At 56.3% G+C, this 25,000-nt stretch overlaps 1 protein-coding gene across 8 annotated transcripts in view; it reads left to right on the top strand.

The window, feature by feature from the left end:
* The window catches only part of enah (ENAH actin regulator), a 50,602-nt gene that overhangs the window by 6,026 nt on the left and 19,576 nt on the right, over positions 1 to 25,000 (top strand). For 3 of the 8 annotated variants that reach the window (XM_076016313.1, XM_076016312.1, XM_076016308.1), the window contains exons 1-4: positions 10,681 to 10,802; positions 16,618 to 16,783; positions 17,168 to 17,345; positions 22,417 to 22,489. In XM_076016313.1, the coding sequence (XP_075872428.1) occupies positions 10,711 to 10,802; positions 16,618 to 16,783; positions 17,168 to 17,345; positions 22,417 to 22,489 (509 nt within the window). In that variant the 5' untranslated portion in view covers positions 10,681 to 10,710. Of the gene's footprint in view, positions 1 to 6,451; positions 6,531 to 10,680; positions 10,803 to 16,099; positions 16,354 to 16,617; positions 16,784 to 17,167; positions 17,346 to 18,032; positions 18,220 to 21,011; positions 21,165 to 22,416; positions 22,490 to 25,000 lie in introns of those variants that run through there. The other 5 variants (XM_076016309.1, XM_076016314.1, XM_076016311.1 and 2 more) reach the window with 5 other exon arrangements.

The raw sequence follows: 25,000 nt of genomic DNA, 5'->3' as shown, positions 1-25,000 counted from the left end.
GATGGACGTCAGCTGACTCGGCCAGTGGTCCCAGTTAGTCAGAAGTTTCTTCATTGACCAGATCAGCGTCCATTCACCTGCTGCTTGTTAGTGAGGATCTCGCTAGGCTCCGCCCCTCTAGGTAGCTCCTCTACATGTTACAGGTCAGGGATGGTCACATGTTCACCATCACAGCAACGAAGAACCTTTCTTTCTGTCTTTCACTCTTATTGCTGCTGCTGCTGCTGCTGCTGCTGCTGCTGCTGCTGCTGCTGCTGCTCACACGGAGCCCCGGAGCAGCAGATGTCACTGCTAGTGAAAAGTGCAAGAGGCTTATTGTGGCTGCTGCTGCAGCAGCTCTGCCAAGCTAATGCTGCTAGCGCTCGCTGGCTGCCAGCCTGCCAGAGTGTGTGTGTGTGTGTGTGTGTGTGTGTGTGTGTGTGTGTGTGTGTGCACCCTCCCAGTCCCTCTGTGGCCACTGTGTTGTGTCTTATTCACTGGGTGTAACTGTGTGAAGGAGGAAAACAGGTGTCTGCTCTGTCTGTCCATCTGTCCCCGCAGCTGTCCATCCGTCCAGCGTGTGGCGTCGCTGCTCAGGTCAAAGGTCAATAGGCACTTTGTTGGCTGTGGGTCGCTCTCCTCAGCCGTCCAGTCGAACCGGCTGCTTGTCGAGCGGCGCTGGAGGGGTGTTCTGTGTTTGCTCTCTGCACTCCCTCCTGACTGGCTGGTTGAGTTAAACTCCGCCCACCGTGGCTGCGTCAGGTCAGGTGACCGCCCCGCCCCCCCACCCTCTGCTAATATCCGAGAGAAACACCGTTTTTCAGCTGTGAAAAACAAAAAGATGTCTGCTGTTCACTCTCACCCCTCCCCCTTTCTCCCCCCTCCTCCCCCTCTTGGTTTTCTCCTCCTCCTTCCTGTCGCCTGCAGCAACAGATGGCTGCTGCCTATTCTTTCACACCACTTTGTATCACATTTTTCTCCACAGGTGGCCACTAGGGGGCTCAAAGTCTTAACAGAATTTAAAAAAAAAAGATGAAATAAATAAAAACGAAAAGTTTGCAAACAGCTCGGGAGAAAAACGTCAAGAAGCGAAGCTCAGGAAAAGTTGCTGCCCTGATTTGAGGAGACTTTAAATCGGCTTAGCGGGGAGCGTTGTTTATTTCCCTCTGCCTGCAGGGGGCGACCTGGTGGACACTTCTGGCACTGCCGTCGTCAGAGGGGGAACTTTAGGAGGTCGCTGATTGGTGTTCACTTTGCTGAGCTGCCGTTTTGGTTCCAGTGTAAACAGTAAAATTCTCACAGCGCCCCGTGTGGCCCGGAGTGAGCGCTGCAGCGAGCTTTCGGTCCTTGGTTCCCGTGGTGCCGTGCAGGCCGGTGTTGTTGGAGGCCACCGGGCCGTAGGAGCACCGTCTTCCCTCGCAGCTGGGGAAATGATTCCGACCGGAGCTTTTCCACACAGCGGTGCCACATTTCACAGGTGAAATCTCCGGGCTGCGGCTTTCCTACCATTCCCGTGTCTCGGCGGCGACCTCTGACCTCTGGGCGGGTAGGAGGTTGACTGGCGGGCAGAGCTGAGGCTCCGACAAGGTCAATATTGTGACTAATAAAGGAAAATGCTGAGCCGGGCGCTGTTGCTGTTGGCCCACTTCCTGTTTGTCTTAGTCCCGCCCCTCCCCCCACCGGCGCCAGCTCCACCTGCCTTCTCGGCTGTTTGCACACCGCTCGGAAACACAAACGAGGTGCTCGGAACCCGCTGACCCCTCGACCTCGGAGCCGGAGGTGCGTTAGGAGTGTGAACAGTTGTGCAACTGCCTGGTCCGGTCTGGTGCGGTTCTGCCAGTGGTTCCCGGTACCTCCGCCAGTGGACCTGCTGCTGTCCTGCTTCTCCTCGGAACTCCGCCCACTCTTGTTTTCCTGACAGACAGAACGACCTTTGCGATGCCCGCAGAGCGGAATCCTCTGCTCTCATTGGTCGAGTGAGGACACTGGATTTGATTCCCTGGCAGCGCTGATATATTTATATATTTATATATTTATATATTTATATATTTTTTTGGGGAAAAATGCAAATGCGATGAAGAGGATTAGCGTGGAAAAAAAGGAAGAGAATGTGAAGCTTTGATGTTTGCTGGGTGGCTGTTGCTCCTCCGTCCACTGGAATCTGCTGCAGGCTTCTGGGGGAAGGGAGGGGGGAGGGGCAGGGGGGAGGGGCTTCTTACAGAATGATGCGTTTCTCTCTGGGTTTTTTCTTTCACTCTGGTGATTCTTGGTGCCAGTGGACGGCGGTGAATTATGGGATGGCGCCCTCCTCTGCGCTGCACTCTGACCGTCATTAATCTGGGCCTCCAGTTCCTGCAGTATCTACACACACACACACACACACACACACACACACACACACACACACACACACGCTCTCGCAGCCTATCAGATAAGTGCGGTGATTTGTGCCGGTGTGTCAGCTCCGCCCCCTCTCATCTGGAACCAATCGCAGCGCGGTGAAACCGCAGCATGTACAGAATCAATAAAGCCGAGCAGCCAAAACATTTTCCTAACCGGGAAATAATGAAGGATGTTGGTCACAGCCCCCCGACCCCCGCCCCCGCCCCCGCCCCCCCCACCAACCAGTAGAAAGTCTGAGGCTGCAGAATTCCGTGCCTTGGAGTTGTGGCATAAAGAATGAAAATGTTTGCCCGGCAACGCTTTGCTTTTTTTTTCTTCTTCTTCTTCGAGCGGCAGAACTTTAAGAAACGTCACAGCGTGCGAGTCCACACTGTGGACCAGGAGGAGAAACCCTGCGCGTGCTCCTCCCAGGCTGCTGGTGGCAGCGGGGGGGCTGGCGGGCGTGCTCGGCCCTCCCCAGCGCCAGCAGAGGCTCCTGTGAAAATCCAAAACACAGCCACACACTCGCAGACAGAGAGGCCTGTGTGAGAGGAAGTCCACCGCCTGGGCACAGAGAGGCTGCAGAGGAGGAGGCCGAGCCAGGCTCCCGACAGAACCTGCCCAGAACCTCCACAGAATCTCCCCAGAACCCCCTGACAGAACCTCCCCAGAACCTCCCCAGAACCTTCCCTGAGCAGCAGCTCAGCTGTGTCTCCATTCAGGCTCTGCATCCTTGGAAGGCTGCATTTTGGAAGGAAGTTGCGTCATCGCACTGCACAAAGGCTCCTCCCACTTCCCAAAAGTCCTTAGGACGCTCCAAATGCGTCCTCGTTTTAGCCCATTCCGAGGCTGCACCGCTACTATCCTTCACCTCCTGCTGTATCCCAGGATGCTCTGCCTGCTGCTGCAAAGCATCCTGGGACATCCTGGGAAGTCGGCTGAAATTAGCACCACCTACTGGCAAAGACACAGCGTATAAATTGAAGTGTTGAAATTTCACGTCAAGTATGCAGTTTTTAACGCAGGGTTTTTACTGATCTGAACATCCAACGCCACCGTTGGATGGCGACCCAATGGTTAGCTTGATGCTATGAAAACGTCACTTCCTGGGTTGGCCAGCAGGAAGGAGGAAGTAGGGCAGAAGCAGGGAGCCTGATGGGGGACTCTGTGGTTCCTCCAGGTCTTCATGGAAGCGTGGTTCTGAGCCAACCTGTTGTCTCCGCTCTGGCCCGTGGCTCTGAGAGACCTTGAGGAGGTTTGTTTCAGTGCGGCCCGGTTGCTGACTGACTGCCAGGTTATTTGATATGGAGCAGGTTGGTTCTGCACGATGCTCCCCCACCTCCCACCCTGTGTGCGTCCATATATGGGCAAAACCTTCACGGGGGCATTTGAAGACATTTTTTGTGGTCGGTTCTGCTACTTTTTGTTGGATCCACTTGCAGAAGCGGACTCACGCTCGCAACGTGCGGCCGGCCCGGCCCGGTTGGTCCGTTTGCAGAACGTCATGGTTTAGCTATTGAGTTTTTTAATGGCAGGATGGCGAGGGAAGTTGATTGAAAGCACACTGGAACACTTCAAAGACAAAAATAAGATGTGTTTTGGAAGCTCGCAGCTCACAGTGGCCGGCGCCGGAAGGATTTACGTCCTGGGTCGACCTGGGATCAGTTTGATAAATCACCCAGCTGCTCTCTGGGGCGCCTATCAGCGTCAGCGCCGGCCACCGGCGGGCCTGGACCTCCTGCTGAGAACCCTGACACGGCTTCCAGGCCTCCTGACCGCACAGCTGTGCCGAGCCTCCGCCCCCCCAACCCCCCACCCCCCCGCCCACAATGAGATGATTCATCTTCTCCTACCGCAGCAACAGGCTCTCCGGCAGAGTTTGCCCCCCCACCCCCCTGGAAGGGAACGCTGATTGATGATGTCACCGCCGACAGGAAATTCTTCCGTGAGAGCTGCGTTCTGTCCCCTAACCCCCCCCCCCCCCCCCCCCCCCGGGAGGTCGATCGTCGAGCACCGACCATTGCCATTTCAACGGCGAGCCGCAGAAGTTTTCCACAATGAGAGAGAGAGAGAGAGAGAGAGAGAGAGAGAGAGAGAGAGAGAGAGGCGGCTTTAAATGTAGCGAGACCTGCTCGCCATCAGGATGCCAGTCACACCCGACCACGTGCTTCCACTCTCAAACACTGCCTGCTCAGTGTCTCTCTAATCCCGACCCCCCCCCGTTGGTCCGGTCCCTCTCCAATGGAATGAAGGCTTGCATCGGCACACAGGCCGCATCAATGGGTCCGGCAGCGTGAGAGGTGAGCCATGAAAGAGAGAGAGAGAGGGGGGGTGGGGTGGGGTGGACAGAGTGGGACGAGAGGAGACGGAGGGATGGAAGCAGGGAGTGAATGAGCTGGAGGGGCGGGGACCAATGAATGCAGAGAGTGTTTGATGGAGGACGGAGGTGGGAAACGCTGGAGGGGGAGGAGTTTTACTCCTCCCCTTCCTGCTCAGGGATTGGCCAGGCTCATACACTGCAGTTGCTGGGAAAAGGAAGCATCCGCCTCTGGCACCGGTGTTCCTTTTGTGAACTACCGGGAAGAACCTTTTCACACTTCCCAGAGATGCATCGATGCATCGAGCGAAGGCGTCGCTCACCATGATAACAGAACCCTGACCTATGACCTTGGACGGCTGGAGTCTCCATGCGTGGTCCAGAGCCTCTGATCGATGGTCCTCGTGGACCACACTACCAGACCCTGAGCAACCTTGGGTCTCCTGGCTGCATGCCAAGCGGCGGCAGATTCACTCGTAGTGTTTTTGACAGATGACTGACAAGGTCGTGACCTCCGGGATCCTTTATCAGGTGCATGAAAGCAACTGGGCCAGGAGAGGGCCAAAAGGTCTGCAGGGAAATCCACCAGCTTCTCTGTCTTCAGCGTGAGGGCAGCTCCGCTGGCAGGACGTCTGAGTTCCACCACACTGTGGGGAACTCTTTTCTTTCCCCCCCCCCCCCCCCCCCCCGCGAGAGGCCGAGCTGTACGGGAACGTTGGGATCCCTGCTCCACCCCCCCGCTGCACGAGGGCACGCAGTTCTTCTCCCAACTGGAAGCTCGGGGAACTTTTCCCAGATGGAACAATACCGGAAGCAATCGAGGAGCAATTGAGGATTGGTTGAACTTCCCGTACTGGGTCGGAACCAGCGATCCGGGACAGCGCGCCACCCCTTTGGTCCCGGTGCGATGGAGGCTGCGGGACTGTGCCGACAGCCCGGGCTATTTAAGAGCCGACCTGCGCTCGGCCACGGCAGTAGAACCTTACCCGGTTTCTCCTGTGCGACAGACACTGGATCCACTTGACCTTTGACCTCCCCTGGTCTGCCATGGGACGGAGCTCCTCGACACACCCGTCCTAGTAGGGTCAAGGCCTTTTGGGAACTTCCGTCGTGGATCAGCGTGTTCGGCTCTCTGGTGTGCTGCCACATCTGACGGCCTAGCGCCCCCTGCTGGCGTCTCCTCTCACCCCCTCGATGACTTCATGGACCGTAGCTCATAGCTGCTGTCACTGCGCTGCCAAAAATACCTCCTCTCGTCACGTTAGAGTCCAGACACGACCTGACTTTGCTGAAGCCCGTCGTGATGTCACCCGCTGGTGTGACATCACGTCATGTGATTTACAGTGACCTGCCAGAGTGGGTCAGAGTGTAGGGGCTGAATTGAGGTACTGGAGTCTTGGGAATCTCCGCCTGCTGTGGTGGGAGGAGCTTGGACACCCGCTGGTGGTGTTGGGAAGCTGCTTGGATTGATTGTTGGGGCCGAACTGATGATGTGGGCAGGTCAGCTGGTCTATTTCTGTTTAGGGTGGCTCAACATTCCAAAGGTGGTGTTGGGGCGTTGCCTTCTCCAACCATCATCATGCTGAAGACCTCCCCACCCCCACCCCCCATCCAGCTGCTCCACTTTTAGCCCACCAGGCTCCAGCGAGGTGAGGTGGCTGCCTGCCCACTGTCACTGTCCATCTCACCGCCCCCATTCCAGAGTGGGCCCGTCAGCCAGCGGGTCCTCGGCCCGGTCCAGCAGCTGCTGAGTCAGTCAGTGAGCGTGTGGAGAAGAAGACAGCTGAACATCTCCAGCCAGTGGTTCTATCTGAGGAGGAGGTGCAGGACCCGCCAGGATGACTCGAGATTCGTAAGTTTTTGCCAGTTCTGGTCAGGTGGGCCGGGGGGGGGGGGACAGCGGCCATTCTGGCTGTTGAATTCAATCATCTTTGAAATGATTCATCCATAGCAGCTTTACCGGCACCTGAAGGCACCTCTCCGTCTTCCTTCCCGTCCACTGTGGCGTCCCTGCAGCCGGGATGGGAAAGTAGCGTTAGCTGTTAGCGCCGTCCGCCCGCTCATTGATTATTCCCAGCCGCTGTCAGCGGAGGAGATGAGCCGGTGTATTTATAGAAGCGCCGAGGCCGGGGCTCAGTTACAGGGTGAGACGTGTCTCGCTGGCGAGGTGACGGAGCACTTTTCTCCTCCGCCGCCTCTGGAGCCGCCGCCCGCGTCCTCGGGGGGGCTCGGGGGGGCTCGGGGGGCAGCCCTCACGCTGAAGACAGAGAAGCTGGTGGGCACAGCAGCCCGGTTGCACTAAAAGCCCTTTGGGTTCTTTTAATAGCACCGTGTTCCAGGTTCTATGGCCTCTGCACGACCGGCTCCCTGAACACTTTGGGTTCTCCGCTGAGTTTGGTTCTACGTGCAGCGCCCCGGTCTTCCTCCAGACCGCTGGTCTTCCTTCAGACTTTTTCTTTCTGGGTCTTTTCATGCAACCAAGTGTACCGAATGTAGCGCGGCGTGTTCTTACCGCCGTAGCCCCGCCTCCTCCTGCTCCCCAGGCCTGCGGCTTTTGCTTGCCGTCTGTCTGCTCGTCACCTGTCGCCGGCCAGTTCCCCCCCCCCCGGCAACAATGACATCACCGTCCCGAGCCGGACGGAAGCCGGCGGCAGGTCGGGTGACGGCGCTCACGCTTTGCCGGCGCCCTGCAGGTCGACCGTCTCCGACCTCTGGAGCCTCCGTGTGTCCACGCACACTTTGTTTACCGTCCAAAAATAAAAGCAGCCGACGGTTCGGCCCGGAAAGACCTGAGGGAGGGAGGCAGCGGAGGAGCAGAGGACGCTGTGCTTCCAGATATTCCCACCGAGTGTGGTTCTTGTTTGTGTCGTTCAGAGGAGGATGTTCTTTTGTATTGATTTGCACTGTATCCCTTTGTGATGTCATCGCTGGCGAGGTCACCACCCGCCGGTGCCTCGGTCTCCATGACTGTGCAGAAACCTGAGAAGTGGCAGAGAAGAACAATAAACACAAAGAAGGAGAAAGGCCCCTGGAGATTCCAGTGTTCTGAGGTGAACCGGGTCGGTCCGGTCCGGTGCGGTCCGGTCCAAGGTTGGGAGATAGAACTGCTCCACTATGACGTTCGGCTCTTTGCTCCTGGCCAGCAGTAAACTGATCCTCCACTGGGGGTTGTGAAGTGACAAAGGAACCGAGCTCTCTGCTCATTGGTCCACGCTGGTCTGTCCGCCGGGGTCTGTTTGACGGCCACGCCCACAACCTGGCCCAGTCTGCAACCTGATGGCAGCCTCGCTTATCGCAACCTGGCGTTGTCATTGTCCCGCTTCCTTATCGTCATTCCGTCTGTGAAGGAGGCGGACCTTCGCCAACCATCCGTGATTCATGGATGGAATGTTGGGCTGAGCCGCAGGAGTGACGGCAATCTAATTGAAATTCTTTTTTTTTTCTGGATAATTTATATTTTCCCTCTTGTGATAAAATCCTGAAGAAATCTCTTCTTCTGATTTGTGGCTCCACCTGTGTGTCAGTCGCCACTGACTCCGCCTCCACCGCCTTCAGAGCAGCGCAAGAATGTGGGAGCAGATATTATTTATCTGATTTATTATGATGGTTCTGAGCGTCAAACACAGAGCAGAGCGCTTCGGAATTCCGAGGAGTGAAATCCTCTTTGTTGGCGAGGGAGGGGGGGTGTGGGGGCACGGGGGGGGGGGGGGGGGGGCGTGTGGCTCTTGGGGCTACCAATCATCTGCTACCACAGAGTTTGTTGCCTTGTTCAATTGTGCCGACGGCGTTGCGCGACCTTCGCCGGCACACGTTAGCCGATAATGCTAAGAGTCGCTGACAGATGGCGCTTGACTGCGGCCGGTCAGCTGACTCTCTTTCCCTGCCCGGCCGGCTGGGCATAGCGAGGGAGAGCTGCTGATTGGCTGGGGGGTAGTGATGATGTCATCTCCTCCACACTGAGTGTGAAGCGACCGCTCGCTGCTTCTGCTCTCTTTATTTGGACTGATTGTGCTTGGGACCCACCTTACCCCCCCCCCCCCCACACACACACACACACACACACACACACACACACACACACACACATCTTTTGGAGTCAGTGGCAGGTGCCTCCTCCTGGACGCCGCTGCTAATTGATGCTAATGGCTCCGGCGGCGACAAAGTGTGACAAAGTGGCGCCTGCCGCTCCGTCCCCCCCCCGCCCCCCCCCCCCCCCCACCTCTCCCGCCTCTTCCCCATTCCAGCTGCCGCCTCCATCAGAGCCGCCGCCGCTGAGGCCGTCCACTCATTCATTGTCTCATGTGGAAACCTGAGCGCGCTGGATTTGACTTAATATTTTACTGCAGACCCTCATCCATTGTTCCTACTGTGCAGTGTGTGTGTGTGTGTGTGTGTGTGTGTGTGTGTGTGTGTGTGCACGTGTCACTCAGTAATGTGTGTTAGCCACTGAGGCACAAAGCGCCAGTTTTCATCCCGACGTGCCGAACAAAAGACACAAATCTCACCCGGAGCTCTTGTTGTTCCGACCTCCAGAGTTTGGAACGGCCTTCGCTCGCAGCCCTGCAGAGTGTGTGTGTGTGTGTGTGTGTGTGTGTGTGTGTGTGTGTGTGTGTGTGTGTGTGTGTGTGTGTGTGTGTGTGTGTGTGTGTGTGTGTGTGTGTGCGAGGCACGCTGGCACGCTCAGAGCAGAGCTCGGCCTTATTGCGCTGCCTGGTCCCGCCGGCGGTGAGATAAGGAGAGGTCCCTCCTGCAGCGCCACGTGACCGCCAGAGAGGGCGCCACACGGCCAAAACACACAGCTTAGCTTGTGAAGTGTTATTGGGGATTGAAGCAATGACAAAGCCCCGGGCTTTGTCATTGGTCCAGATTGTTTCTGGCCCCCGTGTTTCCGCGTGTTTGGACCGGAGTTCCATGCCAGGCGCCACCTGCTGGCCGTTCAGTGCCCGGTTAACAGAAACTAGCACGGCGGACCGGGGGGGAACCCAGAGGCAGAGTTCAAACCACCGGGCTGAAACCCTGAAGGTGGCTCAGAGACGGCGATGCTAATGTTTGCGGCCGCCGCTGTTTGGTTGCAATAACAACAACAAAACCCATGAATAAATAAATAAATAAATAAATAAATAAATAAACCAGGCTGCACACAGATGCTGCACGTTGGCAGCGGCTGCAAAGCCTGCAGGACGACTTTCTCTTCAGCAGCATCACAGAAGAATGCAGAGAATCCCTCCAGTCAGTCAGCCAGCCAGTCAGCCAGTCAGTCAGTCAGTCAGTCAGCCAGCCAGTCAGCCAGTCAGTCAGTCAGTCAGTCAGCCAGCCAGCCAGTCAGTCAGTCAGCCAGTCAGCCAGTCAGTCAGTCAGCCAGCCAGTCAGCCAGTCAGCCAGTCAGCCAGCCAGTCAACCAGCCAGTCAGCCAGTCAGCCAGTCAGTCAGCCAGTCAGTCAGTCAGTCAGTCAGTCAGCCAGCCAGCCAGCCAGCCAGCCAGCCAGCCAGCCAGTCAGTCAGCCAGTCAGTCAGCCAGCCAGCCAGCCAGTCAGCCAGTCAGCCAGTCAGTCAGCCAGTCAGTCAGTCAGTCAGCCAGCCAGTCAGTCAGTCAGTCAGTCAGCCAGTCAGCCAGTCAGTCAGCCAGCCAGTCAGCTTCCCGCCAACTCCCAGCAGCAGCTTGTGTTTCTTGTTTTGGTTGTTTTTCAAAGATGGGCGGTGCGACGAGAGAGAGAGAGAGAAAATAGAGCGAGCTGCTGGAGAGCGAGAGAGATAAAAGCAGAGCACCGACTGACTGGCTGGCTGACGGAGAGAGAGAGAGGGAGAGAGTTCCCAGCATCCTCGGCACCGCAGCCTGTTGCCTGGAGACCTGCGGTGAGGAAGCTGGGATGGAAACGTGCCGCCGCCTTTGGGAAAAAGCGCCGCCGCCAGCGCCGCCCGCTAACTCGCTGAGTCGACACTCGTGAAGGCGAGGAGGAATCACCCTGGAACGAGGGAGGAGGAGGAGCAGCAGCAGGAGGAGCAGCAGGAGGAGCAGCCACCAGGGCTGAGACATGCAGATCCATCCTGCTGCTTCTCCTCCTGCTGCAACGTCCTGCAGCTTCCTCCAGAGAAGCCTGCTGGCCTCCCAGATGGAGGTCCACCGGTAGGTAACCTCCTGCTGGTACTGCTGCTGCTGCTACTGCTGGTACTGCTGCTGGTACTGCTGCTACTGGTGGTGGTGGTGGTGCTGCTGCTGCTTCTGCTGGTACTGCTGCTGCTGGTACTGCTTCTGCTGCTGCTGCTGCTGGTACTGCTGCTGCTACTGCTGCTGCTGCTGCTGCTGCATCTACCTCCATCTCTAGCCCCCATCCATCCATCCATCCATCCATCCATGTGTTTATGTGCAGCATGTTGAGGGAAATACAACAAGCATTCTGGACAGCAAACAACATGGAAATTCAGATTCATGGTAAAATCTTTTATCCCTGCATCGTCCTCATGGTGGCGTCACGAGGTTTCATTTAGTGAGAAGCTGTCATGGAAGCGCAGCTGCTGAGGGATTCCCCTTCTGCCTGTGAAGATGTGGCGATGCTAGGCTAGGCTAGGCTAGGCTAGGCTAGGCAGCTAACCTCAGCTTCACGGCAGCTGGGAGGTCTTGATGCTGGGCCTCTCTGTACTCTGTGCTCACAGAAGAACAGGAATTCTTCTTGTTTGGGGCTTTCTCTGTGCAGAAGAGGCTTCCCGCCGAGTCAGCGAGATTCCAGCGAGCACCGCTGGGATTTCAGCATCAAGCAAGGCCAGTGTGAAAGTGTGTTCTGGAGCCACTGGTGCTCCGCAGGCTCTTTGTGTTTGTCCAGGAAGGAAAAGCGGGAACATCTGCGTCTTGCAGCCAGAATGTGACATTTTCTCCACTTTGCTCCGTTCAGTCATTGTTGTGTTGTTGTTGTTGTTGTTGTTGTGATTGGCTGAGGTTGTCCGTCACGTGATTGACAGCTTGGAATTTCACGCTAGTGTGCGCGCGTAGCAGCAGCAGCAGCAGTAGTACCAGTAGTAGCAGCAGCAGCAGCAGCAGCAGCAGCAGCAGCAGCAGCAGCAGCAGTGGAAGAGCCCTCGCAGTGTCGTCGAGGAAGATATCCAAACACTGGGAAGCTCGCTGCCGGGAAAACTTCTTCCTGCTTCCTGCTTCCCATGCAGGCCAAGCAACCGTGTAGAAGCAACGGTCCAATCAGAGCCCCCCGGCAGAGAAAAGGTGCTGGAAATGTGTTTGTCTTCCACCCTGGAGCTGGAACAGCGACTTGGTGGCTGGACAGGAGCGCTGACGGACCTCCTGGGAACAAGCGGCCCGTTGACCGAGCCCAGCCTGGCTTGTGTCACCAACACACTTTCAGCAGGTATTTTTATGGTCCTTCCTGGACCTCAGGGCCTGATCAGGTCCACGTTGTCCCGGGAGCGGCTGTGAGATTCTTCCCCCGTCTGAAGACTCTGATTGTTGGGCCGGAGGTCTGGAACCAGAGCCAGGCCCCGGTGGCCCCCGGTGGGGTCCAGGCCGGTTCTGGCCCGTCAATGCGGCTCCTGTTCTCCTGCTGAATGGGAGCGTGTGATTGGACGCTTGTAAATATGTGGCAGGCCTCCCAGTGAACTGCTGCACTCTGGACCCTGGACACACCCGGACCCCAGAACCTCTGCTGAGCAAACATGCACCCAGAGTGTTGGAGAGGGTTTGGTTCTGATCCCTCACCAGGGTTCTCTGGTTCTCTCTGGGTTCTCCGGATGTCCGGATGGGGGGGTTATGGGGGGGCTTGTGGGGTGGGTGGGGGGGGGGGTGTTGGGAGCCACCATTGATTTGAAATCCCATCGTTTCCAACACGTTCTTTGTGTTCTTGTGTGTGTGTGTGTGTGTGTGTGTGATTCCATTCAAACTGAGCCGCAGTCCAGAAGCAGACGGACTGTTCCGGAGATGTGACCTCATTCCCAGAATTCCTGCTGGAGCTCCTGTGATAAGAGGCTGCAGATTCGCCCTGAGCCGCTTTCCCCTCCGTGACAGAAAGCACTCGCTCAGTTTTCTCTTCTTCTGCACGTCGCTGTGACCTCAGAGCTCCTGGAGTTCTGCAGAGCTGCAGTGGAGCCCTGAGGTTCCTCACTGAGGTTTCTGAGGCTCCTCACTGAGGTTCCTGAGGTTCCTCACTGAGGCTCCTCACTGAGGCTCCTCACTGAGGTTCCTGAGGCTCCTCACTGACGCTCCTCACTGAGGTTCCTCACTGAGGTTTCTGAGGCTCCTCACTGAGGCTCCTCACTGAGGTTCCTCACTGAGGCTCCTGAGGTTCCTTACTGACGCTCCTCACTGAGGTTCCTCACTGAGGCTCCTGAGGTTCCTTACTGAGGTTCCTGAGGTTCCTCACTGACGCTCCTCACTGAGGTTCCTCACTGAGGTTCCTGAGGTTCCTTACTGAGGTTCCTGAGGTTCCTCACTGACGCTCCTCACTGAGGTTCCTCACTGAGGTTCCTGAGGTTCCTCACTGACGCTCCTCACTGAGGTTCCTCACTGAGGTTCCTGAGGTTCCTTACTGACGCTCCTCACTGAGGTTCCTCACTGAGGTTCCTGAGGTTCCTCACTGACGCTCCTCACTGAGGCTCCTGAGGCTCCTCACTGAGGTTCCTGAGGCTCCTCACTGAGGCTCCTCACTGAGGTTCCTGAGGTTCCTCACTGAGGCTCCTGAGGTTCCTCACTGAGGTTCCTGAGGCTCCTCACTGAGGCTCCTCACTGAGGTTCCTGAGGTTCCTCACTGAGGCTCCTGAGGTTCCTCACTGAGGTTCCTGAGGCTCCTCACTGAGGTTCCTGAAGCTCTGAGCTGGTGTGAGGAAGCGTGAGGCTCATGCAGTGTTGAGAGGATTGTTCCCTCCTGCTGGATCATCTTCTGATCTGGGCTGTGTGGGTGTTGTGAAGCAGAGTGTAACACCTTCTGACATCCTGGCCAAGCTGTTGCTCACATGGTGGAGACCTTCTCCAGGGGACCTGCAGGAGGGAGATCTTCCTCCTCCACTCCTCACTGTTTGCTGAGAAGCTCTGATGACAATCCAGAATGTTCTTGTTCGACCAGAGGTTGTTTGTGGTTGAGGAGGCAGAAGTTCACCGCCGGGACTTTTTCTTCTCCTGCGACCTCGTGTGAGATGATTCTGAAGCTGGGCCGCTCGTCGTGGACGCCTCCCAACGAGAAGCCAGTTCCACTTTGCTGTGAGGACACTGAGTAATAACGGAGAGAGAGAGTTTGTTCTGAGACCAAGCTCTGGTGGAGCCCTGAAGATCCGCTGGCCCCCCTGGACCTGCAGGCCGCTCCTCCTTCCTGCTGCTACACCAGGGACTCTGGTCACTGCCAGGTGGGTGGAGGTGGCTGCTGATGGCTGGGAGAGGAGGAGCACTGGAGGAGCACTGGAGGAGCACTGGAGGAGCACTCACTCGTCCAGCTGCTCTCCCACTCAGACTCCCTGACCTCCACCAGGAGGCCCGCACCTCCTCCCTTCTTGTTTCTTCTGGAAAGGCCCCAGGTTCAACATCTCCCTCCAACCCCCTGTGGAGACTCTGTCTTCTGTGTTCTGCTGGATCCGTTTGCTTCAGCTTCCCCAGGATCCAAACACTGGTTCCTCCCTCAGAGTGCTGGGAGGAGCTGAGTGGGCCTCAGTGGGGAGCAGCAGGAGGAGAAGGAAGAGGAGGTGGAGGAGCAGCAGTCATTCCTCTGGTGTGACTCACTTCCTGATGATCCCTGTGGGGTGGCAGACTCAACTGCTGCTGGTGTTGAGGAGACCAGGAGCTGTAATAGGAAGCAGCTGATGGCAACACACACACACACACACAGAGACACACACACACACACACACACCTTCATGTTGAGGAAATGAGGTGAATGAACTGGTGGGGAACCAGTGAAAGTGGATGGAGGTGACCTCTCTCTCCCCCCCCCCTCTCTCTCTCTCCCTCTCCCTTTCTGTCTCCCTCTCTCTCTCTCTCTCTCTCTCCCTCTCCCTTTCTGTCTCCCTCTCTCTCTCTCTCTCTCCCTCTCCCTTTCTGTCTCCCTCTCTCTCTCTCTCTCTCCCTCTCCCTTTCTGTCTCCCTCTCTCTCTCTCTCTCTCCCTCTCCCTTTCTGTCTCCCTCTCTCTCTCTCTCTCTCTCTCCCTCTCCCTTTCTGTCTCCCTCTCTCTGTCTCTCTCTCTCTCTGTCACTCTCTCTCTCTCCCCCCCCCTCTCTGTCTCCCTCTCTCTCTGTCACTCTCTCTCTCTCTCCCCCCCTCTCTCTGTCTCCCTCTCCCTTTCTGTCTCCCTCTCTCTCTTTCTCTCTCTCTGTCTCCCTCTCCCTTTCTGTCTCCCTCTCTCTCTCTCTCTCTCTCTCTCTCTCTCTCTCTCTCTCTCTCTCCCTCTCTCTCTGTCTCCCTCTCTCTCTCTCTCTCTCTCTCCCCCTCTCTGTCTCCCTCTCTCTCTCTCTCTCTCTCTCTCTGTCTTCCTCTCTCTCGGTGTGTCAGTCATGATCAGCAGGGTCAAAGGTCAGCGATGATGTTGGTGATATTTTACTGCAGTAAATTTAAATATTTAATAATAGTCATCTAAGTTTGGACCTTATTGTTGCAGAATTATCATCAGTGGGCGGAGCTTCAAACAGACCACACACAGACACACACCTTCTGGTTTTGCTGATATTCTGGGACATTGGTTTCCTTCCAGATGTGACTTTGGGGGACTGTCGTCTCTCCACCCAGTGCCATCCTGCTCTGGGTGGTCATGTGACCAAGCAAGACCCCCCCCCCCTTCCCTCAGTCCTGCTCCTCCCTCCCTTTTCTTTGAAGTCGGCGCCTCATTAATATTAATAACCGGAATGAAAATATTCCCGTCTCAAATCCACTGCGTCCTCTTCTGCTCTTCTTCTGATCTTCTGTCCAGAGTGTGTGTGTGTGCGTGCACGTGTGTGACTCCATGTTCTCCACACTTTGCTGGAATGAATGATGTGTGGTTGTTGTTGTTGTTGTTGTTGTTGTTGTTTTAAGTGAAGAACATTTGGGACTGGTGGAACTTCTTCCCTCAAAGCATCTCAAAGTTTCAGCAGGAGGCAGTAAACAGAGGGCTAAGCCTGCTGCTTCCTGCAGGTGTAGACAGAATGCCTGCAGGCCGACCTGAAGCTGCAGGAACTGGTCCAACTGGTCCTGCTCCTCCCCCTCCTCCTTCCCCTCCTCCTCCTCCTCTGAGTCTTTGCATTGTTCTTCTCCCCAGCCGTGGGGGCTCCTACAGCCCCGAGCGGCTGTGAGGAGACCTTGCAGAACCTTCCAGAACCTTCCAGAACTCTGAGAAACCATGGTTTATCATTCAGCCCTTTCCAAAGCGTCCGTTCTCCACCTTCTCTTTGTGCGAGCGCCGTGGGTTCACCGGGCCGGTGTAAAAATAGACGTGAGGAGGTTTTAGATTTGAACCTGCTGAACTCTGGAGGTCGGCTCATCGTTCATTAATCTCTTCACACACAGACTGGAGCCTTGAATTATTTCTGAGCTTTAATGGTGACGGACGGCGGGTCGCCGGGGCCCAGGTGGGTTCACGCCTGCGTGCGGTGGAGAAATAAAAAGGACAGGAGGAGGAGGAGGAGGAGGAGGAGGAGGAGAAGCAGTCGTCATGGAAGCTGCTTAACGAGTTCACTGGCTGTTGTCATCACGCAGCACGTTAGCAGAGAGTGTGAAGAGGTGTGTAAGAGCCGGGTGTGTGTGTGTGTGTGTGTGTGTGTGTGTGTGTGTGTGTGTGTGTGTGTGTGTGTGTGTGTGTGTGTGTGTGTTCTACTCTGCTCTCGGCTCTCTACGAAGCAACACAGCCGCAGTCACTGCTTTACACCATTTGCCTTTTTTAACACCTTTTTTTTTTGTGTGTCTGTGTGTGTCTGTGTGTGTGTGTGTGTGTGTGTGTGTGTGTGTGTGTGTGTGTGTGTGTGTGTGTGTGTGTGTGTCTGCCAGCGAACAGAGCATCTGCCAGGCCCGAGCCGCCGTCATGGTGTACGACGACGCCAACAAGAAGTGGGTCCCGGCCGGCGGCGCCACGGGCTTCAGCAGGGTCCACATCTACCACCACACCGGCAACAACGCCTTCAGGGTGGTGGGCCGCAAGATCCAGGACCACCAGGTCAGTAGGGGGCGGCGGAGAGGGGCAGCGTCTCCAAGGAGAATGGAGAACACAGTTGCTTCCACTCTGAGGAGTGTAAATCCACTCTCGGATGACCTCCACCAGCGCTCCAGACGACCTTCAAACACTCCCATCTCACCCCTGGAATTTCACTCGGTGCCAGTAAAAGAGTTCCATCTGCTCATCTGTATTGTCCGTGCATTTGTGGCCACCGGCCTTTTTAAATGATGAGCCCGCGATGACGTCATCAAGGGCACCCAGAGAGTCCCAAAGCTTTGCGATGTGGCTAATGAGCCACTGTGTAGTGGCTTCACAGACGGACCTGCAGAGGGAGCCGGTGAGTGACGTGGACACAGACTCACCTCGAGGTGCTGTGTCCTCCAGGTGGTGATCAACTGCGCCATCCCCAAGGGTCTGAAGTACAACCAGGCCACGCTCACCTTCCACCAGTGGCGAGACGCCCGCCAGGTCTACGGCCTCAACTTTGGCAGCAAGGAGGACGCCAACGTCTTCGCCAGCGCCATGATGCACGCGCTGGAGGTGCTCAACTCACAGGACGCCGGTAGGTCTGTCCGTCTGTCTGTCTGTCTGTCTGTCTGTCTGTCCGTCTGTCTGTCCGTCTGTCTGTCTGTCCGTCCGTCTGTCTGTCTGTCTGTCTGCGAAGGCCAACAGGGAGAGTTTGAAAGAAATGGAGGTAAAGATGGAAACTCTTCCTCCTCTCTTCGCTCCAGGGTGTTGATGGTCTTCAAGGTTTCTCCTCCAGGGCGTTGATGGTCTTCAAGGTTTCTCCTCAACCCACATTTGCTGTGTTACTGCTACTAGTCAAACTGAATGTGGTGGGAAAGCACATTGTGGAATCAGGCCAGCTGGTCCACTTCACTGCTGGTGTGGACCAGGTGGAGGCTGCAGGTCCTCAGCCGCTGACGGAGGAACGGTGGCAGCTTCTGACTGCGGACTCGAGTTTATTTTCATTCCTTACGGTCGCTCCTGATTGGCCGGCAGGTCGCCGGGCGAAACCTGAGAGGCGCTCCAGACGCGGACCATCGTTTGTTTTTGTAGGTCAGCAGGACGTCTGTCCGCAGTAAACACTGGCGGCGGCGGCGAGGTCACCTGACCAACTGGCTCCTCCTCCTTTCCTTCTCCTCCTCCGCCCCCTCCTCTTGCTCCTCCCCCTCTCCTCCTCGTCTAAATTCGTGAGCTCATGGTCCGTGGAATCCAGAAGCTCTGCTAGATAAAGTGGAGCGGGGACTTCAGGCCACAAACAGATACAGAGAGGGAGAGGGAGAGGTCAAAGGTCAGAGAGAGTCAGGCAGCCTGAACAGACAGACAGACAGACAGACAGACGGACGGTTTCTTGGAGATGCCTGCTGCAGCTCGAGTCCTGCGGCTCCACCAGGAGCGACAGAAGATCAGCCAGGCTCACATCGTCCTCAGGAGTGAGTAGTGTGTGTGTGTGTGTGTGTGTGTGTGTGTGTGTGTGTGTGTGTGTGTGTTTGGGTTGTGTGTCAGTTGTGTGTTGGCGTTCACACTCCAGGCCAGACTGGAGGTCAGGATCAGGTCCTCGGTTCTGTGTGTTTGCCACTGTCTTTCTTCTACACGCAGTGCAATGTGTCTTCTGATGGCCGCAGAAGCTCTCCAGACCTGAGTTGTGAGTTTGGACTGACCTCTGGTGACCCTTGGTCTCCACAGGTTTGTTTGGCTGGGACTTTTTGGGTTCTTTGAGATGTTTACTGGAAGATCCATGCTGCTTTGGGCTCCTCCAGCAGTCAGTCTGAGGTAGCTTCAGCTCAGACGGGACTTTCCAGGAAGCTCTTCTCCCTCCTGGTTCCTCACTGGTGGAACTGGGAGGTTCCCAGCCTGGACAGGAGGCTTCCTCCTGAGTCTGCAGATTCCCAGCCAGAAGCTCCGTCAATCAATGAGGATGTTGATGCAGGTTCTCATTGGCCGACCTCCATGCAGTCCCTGAGACCTTCCCTTGTTCTTGTTGTTGTCGGGATACTTCTGACCTACTTGTTGTTGTTGTTGTGTGTTGACGCATCCCGCTGGAACACACATCACCTGATGTCCCCCCCCGCGCCCCCATCAGTCAGTCAAGGCTGTCAAACCTGTTGCCGGGCAGATTAATTTTGAATCCAGCACATGTTTGCAGATGGTGTCACCCTGAAAGGCGACACGGGGTCCCAGGGTTCTGGCTGTGGGGTCATTGAGATGTTGCAGGTCCAGCTGGGGGTCCACCGGGGGGGTGTGGATGTTAAGACATCCTGGCTCCGCCCACCATCCCAGAATAATCCCCCTCAGCCTGTCAGCCTGTCAGCCTGTCAGGAAGCAGTGTGGCAGCGTTGGTCCAGCAGATTGGATCCAGGACGGTGAAGACGTCGATGATGCTGCTGATCCTGTGGGAACCCAACCCAGCAGTCACAGCTCATTGGTTCTGGGGGATGAAGTGAACCCAGAGGAGACTCCTCACTCCGCCTCCTATTAAATGCATTTCCATTATCCACCGCTTGACTTCATCAGCGTGTGAATGACTCCGGCTCCCACGAGCTTCCCCTCACTCTCCAGTGGGGGAGGAGGGGTTTGGACCGCAGGAGGTTCCCACCTCGCTGGAGCCTCACATGTCAACAGGTGTGCGACACCCGGCGTCCAGAGCGCCTCCAGGGGGAAGAAAATAGACACGGGTGTCAGGAATTCATCGCTGCCACCTGGCACCTGCCGCCTGCCGCTGCCGCTGCCGCTGCCGCCTGCCACTTTGTTTCCGAGTGGCGGCGCCGACGCAGGAACGACGGCAACAAAGAGGCGCTCGTCACGGACGCGCAGACACGAACACCTTGACCTCGTGACCTCGCTGAGCTCCGCGCTGACAGCTTGTTGTTCCGCGGCCGTCGTCCTCGCGGCGCCTTTTTATTTTTCACCTCCAGCTGCGTGACGTCATTCACCCCCTTCCTGTCGTCGCCGTCGCTGTCCTTGAGCCTTTCAGGGGACCTCAGCTTCCGTCCAGGTGATGTCACGCCAGTGTGGATGTCGGCGGCTACTGAATCAACCGGCGTCCTCCGCAGCGCCCCCTGGTGCAGCGGAGGCAGGATGGCGCCAGGGAGAGAGAGAAGCAGCTCTGGATGCTCGCAGTTGTGAAGGTGCATGGAAAGACTCTCAGAAGTCAGCTGGGACACAGTTTTATTATTATCAATGCAACCTTCAGACACCTCGAATACAAACAGCAGTCAGCAGAACCAGTCGCTGAGGGAACAGACGGTCAAAGCAGTCAGTAAACCACAGTCACACCCACTGAACTCCTCCGCCTGCTCCTCCTCCAGAGGAGCTCTCCTCAGTCCATCTTAATATAGAACCACCCAGCTCCTCCTCTAACCAATCAGCTTCCTTTATACTGCAGCCGGAGAGGAGGGAGGGCGGGGGGCAGCTGACTGACTGACTGACTGCTGATTGGTCCGCTGGGCTGTGACGGACGGAAGCTTGGTCCAATCAGCTTCCAGGATGAGAAGATCCGTTTGTCAAGCGCTCCTCCTCCAACACACACACACACACACACACACACACACACACACACACACACACACACACTAGCAGCAGCAGTGCTGTGTCTTCTCTCTTTCTCTGCTATGAATAATAGATCAGATCCAGGAAGCTCCAACTGGGCCATCAGGTAGAGAGAGAGAGAGAGAGAGAGAGGGAGAGAGAGAGAGAGAGAGAGAGAGAGAGAGAGAGAGAGAGAGAGAGAGAGAGAGAGAGTCTTGCCACATCCTGCACGCATCTCTCTCTCTCTCTCTCTCCCTCTCTCTCTATCCTCCCTCTCTCTATCCTCCCTCTCTCTCTCCCTCTATTTTCGTCTCTGTCTTCCTTTTGTTTTTTTCTCTCTCTTAGTTTTCCCTCCACTCCTCTCACTCTTTCAGTCTCTGCTCCTCTGCTTCTTGTCTTCTGTTCTCCATCACTGTCCCCCCACGCCCTCCCACCCCCTCCTCCTCCTGCTCCTCCTGCTCCTCCTCCTCCGCCACTCTCTCTCTCTCTCTCTCTCTTTGTTTCTATCACTTCTGATCTATCGGAGACGCCGCCGCTGGCGTCAGACTCCCTCAGATTGGCCACCAGGAGGAAACAAACCAGCTGCGTGTTTTCTTCATTCCAACTTCTCCTCGTCTTCACCTGGAACTTCATCTCCAGTCGTGCAGCAGGAAATTGAAAGACCTCCTCCACCTCCTCCTCCTCCTCCTCCTCCTCCTCTTCTTCTTCTGCTGTAACTGCTGAGCGATGGTTTTGTCGGTGAGTCGGCGGGACGGTGGCGGCGTGCTGGTGGTCTCGCTGAGGCCGGACGGCGCCCCCCAGGGACTGTGGCGCTACGTGTGCTGCCAGAGGAGGCCCCTGATGACCTCATGTAGGTACCTGGGAGGAAGGCTCTCCTCCGACCGTCGGAGAGACGCCTCTCTGTTGGCGTACGAGCGTCACCGTTGATTTTCCACTTTGTGCTACTTTTAGCCTAGCGCTGCGTCTCCTCCCTGGTGGGCTGTCAGCTTTGCCCTCCTTCCCTCCTTCCCTCCTTCCCTCCTTCCCTCCTTCCCTCCCTCTGCAGGGCGGCCCAAACCCGAGTGCTGCTGCTTAGGGTTGTTGTTGTTGTCGGCCGCTTCCCGCTGGGAATTGTGCAACGAAAAGCCAAGAGAAAAGTGCTGAAAATTGGCCTAAAATTTAGATTTAAAAAGTCCATTCTGGTCAGAAATTGAGGTTTAAATGGACTGTGGTTCTGGTGCTGCTGCTGGTGCTGATGGTGCTGCTGCTGCTGCTGGTGCTGCTGATGGTGCTGCTGCTCCAGCTGCCTGCCCTCTGTCATTAGCTGCAGCAGCTCCATCAGAACAGACAGTAATGCAGTTAGAGCCGCAGGCGGCGGGAGACGGGGACGGAGGCCTCGTCAGCAGTTCCACTCCTCACTCTGAGCAGCGCAGCAACCGGACCAGCTCATTGGCTCCCGGACCCGCCCGCCGCTCTCTGGGGGCGGAGCCAAAACTGGCGGCCGACCCACTTTCGGCTCCTGGGCTCTTTTTCAGGGCCCAGCCAGGATGGGATGGAAGAAGCGGAGGAGGCCCCGCCCACCAGTCACGTGACAGCCTCGGCCTCGCTCAGCCTGGCTCTGTGTGCGACTGCTTTGGGCCGTCACGCCCGCCGCTGGCGTCTTTGTGCGCTGCTGAATGGAAAATGAAAAGCCAGTTTGAAGCTGCTCGGAAATTTCATTTCATTCTTTTTGAAAACTTTCCTCTGTGCTGATCATCTTCATGTTGGTCCACCTCTGGAACCGCTGGAACCTCTGGAACCTCTGGGTCCTCTGGAACCTCTGGATCCTCTGGAACCCCTGGATCCTCTGGATCCTCTGGAACCCCTGGGTCCTCTGGATCCTCTGGGTCCTCTGGAACCCCTGGAACCTCTGGGTCCTCTGGAACCCCTGGGTCCTCTGGAACCCCTGGAACCTCTGGGTCCTCTGGAACCCCTGGATCCTCTGGATCCTCTGGAACCCCTGGGTCCTCTGGATCCTCTGGATCCTCTGGAACCTCTGGAACCTCTGGAAGCTCCGATCACAAGATCACTCCTCAGATCAAGTGCGAGACGTGACTGTTGTGTCTGTGTGTCGCCCCCTACAGGCCCCACGCTGCCCCGCCAGGCCGCCCAGGTTCAGAATGGCCTCTCGCAGGAGGAGATGGAGCTGCAGAGAAGGTCAGCAACCAGCGCTGGGTTTTTTTCTCCTGGTTCTTAACAACTGGTTCTTTGCTGTGCAGAGTCACTCTGACTCCACGCTGCTGCTGTTGTTTTTCCTCTCCATACAAGGCCTCTCTCTCCCCCAGGTAATAATGAGGCTCTGCAACAGCAAGACAACACACACACACACACACACACACACACACACACACACAGGCCTGTGTTAATGGAGGCCAGCTGTTGGTTCTGCTCTGCATGGTGTTCACCACAGACCTTGTTCAGGAGGTTTAATTACAAAGTGTTGCCCACGACCCCCAGGTGTAAAAAAACAGCAACATGAACTCAGATGTGTGTGTGTGTTTGTGAGAGAGAGAGGGGGGGGGGGGGGGGAGAGAGAGAGAGAGAGAGAGAGAGAGAGAGAGAACACACTTGTCCTTTTTCCAAGCTGGTTTGCAGAGACTGGCAGCCCTGCACTGAGCAGCAGGCTGTAGTAGAGTAGAGACCAGTAGAGACCAGTGGAGACCAGTAGAGACCAGGGAAGTCTAGTAGAGACCAGTAGAGACCAGTGGAGACCAGTGGAGACCAGTAGAGACCAGTAGAGACCAGGGAAGTCTAGTAGAGACCAGTTAGAACTAGAAGATACCAGTATAGACCAGTAGAGACCAGGGAAGTCTAGTAGAGACCAGTAGAGACCAGTAGAGACCAGTAGAGACCAGTGGACACCAGGGAAGTCTAGTAGAGACCAGTAGAGACCAGTAGAGACCTGTAGAGACCAGTGGAGACCAGTGGAGACCAGGGAAGTCTAGTAGAGACCAGTTAGAACTAGAAGATACCAGTGAAGTCCAGTCAAGACCAGTGGAGACCAGAAGAGACCAGTAGATTAGAGTAGAGGGGAGGGGTGGGGTCAAGTGTGAGGTGGGCGGGCTCTTCTGGGTGGATGGCGGCTGACTGGGAGACAAGGTGGAGAAAGGCTGCGGCGCCACCTAGGGGTCAGAGGTCAGAGGACCCCTCTGCCGTCATCCCTCAGACACGCCACTGACACACACACACACACACACACACACACACACACATGCTGAGGAATTCTTCAGGTGTGAGTCAGAGCTTCCCTCTCTCTCTCTCTCCTTCTCTTTCCTTTTGTCTCTATTTGGTTCCTCCCACCCCCCCACCCCACCCCACACACACACACACACACACCCCACCGCTCGCACTCCTTATTTAGCAGCAGATGATGGACGGTTGGACAGACGGCAGGCTGCTCTGTGACTGAGGTCATCGGCTGTGTGTGTGTGTGTGTGTGTGTGTGTGTGTGTGTGTGTGTGCGCGTGTGCAGACTAGAGTGACACAAAAGTTGGCGGTGGTGAGGTGTGGACGCCGCTTGGCAACCGGCGCTCCCATCAGGCCGTGCTGCGTACTGTAGGCTTGACTGTTTGACCCCTGGTGGTCGGTGGTGTCACTGCAAGCGCTCCATGGAAGCCGTCAAGGAGGAGAACCTCCGCTGGTGACCACCTCCTTTCATCCAGTTGACTCCCCGACACTGGGCTGCAGGTCCAGGAGATACGTGGTGAAACCAGCAGGAGTGGCTGCAGTGACCAGATGTGTCCTGCGGGCGGCGCTGTTCCCCACGCTGGTCCCAGTGTGTGATAGTTGTGGGTGCAGGAGCGGCAGACGATGACATCATCCACCCACAGCCAGGCCAGAATGAGATTTTCCACCAGGGAGGGGTGGAGCTTGTGAGGGGGCGGGCTTGCCACTTACTGTGATGACAAAAAGATGTTGCGTTTTCTTCCTCTTCCTCCTCCTCCTCCTCCTCCTCTTCCTCCTCCTCCGTTCAATCTCTAATCCCTCCTTTCAATCCTGGATGGATGGATGGGTGGATGGATGGGAGGATGGATGGATGGATGGATGGATGGATGGAGGATTCATGGCGAGCAGATTGGCGGTGGTGGAAGTGTGAATAAAGCACCTGTTCACCAGCGTGGGGCGCTAGTCTGGAATTAGAAAGACCCCAGCTGGAAATAATAGAGTAGCTTTAAATAGCTGCGTGGGAGCAGGTGTGTGTGTGTGTGTGTGTGTGTGTGTGTGTGTGTGTGTGTGTGTGTGTGTGTGTGTGTGCAGGAAGAGGATGTACAGTTTGTGATGGAGAGAAGAAGAAGAAAGAGTCGCTCCTGTGCTGCTGAGTTGTAGCTAGCTGTTAGCATTTAGCTGTGGGTGTACACACACACACACACACACACACACACTGATGCCTCAGCCTGGCGGGATGACAGACTGTCTCTGGTGTCACTGGGTCACTGTGCCAGTGACACTGTTCAGGGACCAGTTGGGAACCAGTTCTCTCTGGCTCTGCACACACACACACACACACACACACACACGCATGAGCAAACTTAAAGCAAGCGATGATGATGATGATGATGATGATGATGATGATGATGTTACTGGGTGATATTAAGCTCCTCCTCCTCCCAGACTGGCAGCCTGATCTTCTTGAAGGCCCTCAGCCAGATGGTGGAGGTCTTCAGTCTT

Source organism: Nelusetta ayraudi, unplaced genomic scaffold (assembly GCF_046127955.1).
Source record: "Nelusetta ayraudi isolate G7.1 ecotype Tasmania unplaced genomic scaffold, CSIRO-AGI_Nayr_v1 ptg000222l, whole genome shotgun sequence".
Taxonomy (NCBI): domain Eukaryota; kingdom Metazoa; phylum Chordata; class Actinopteri; order Tetraodontiformes; family Monacanthidae; genus Nelusetta; species Nelusetta ayraudi.
This window is presented reverse-complemented; position numbering and strand designations above follow the sequence as displayed.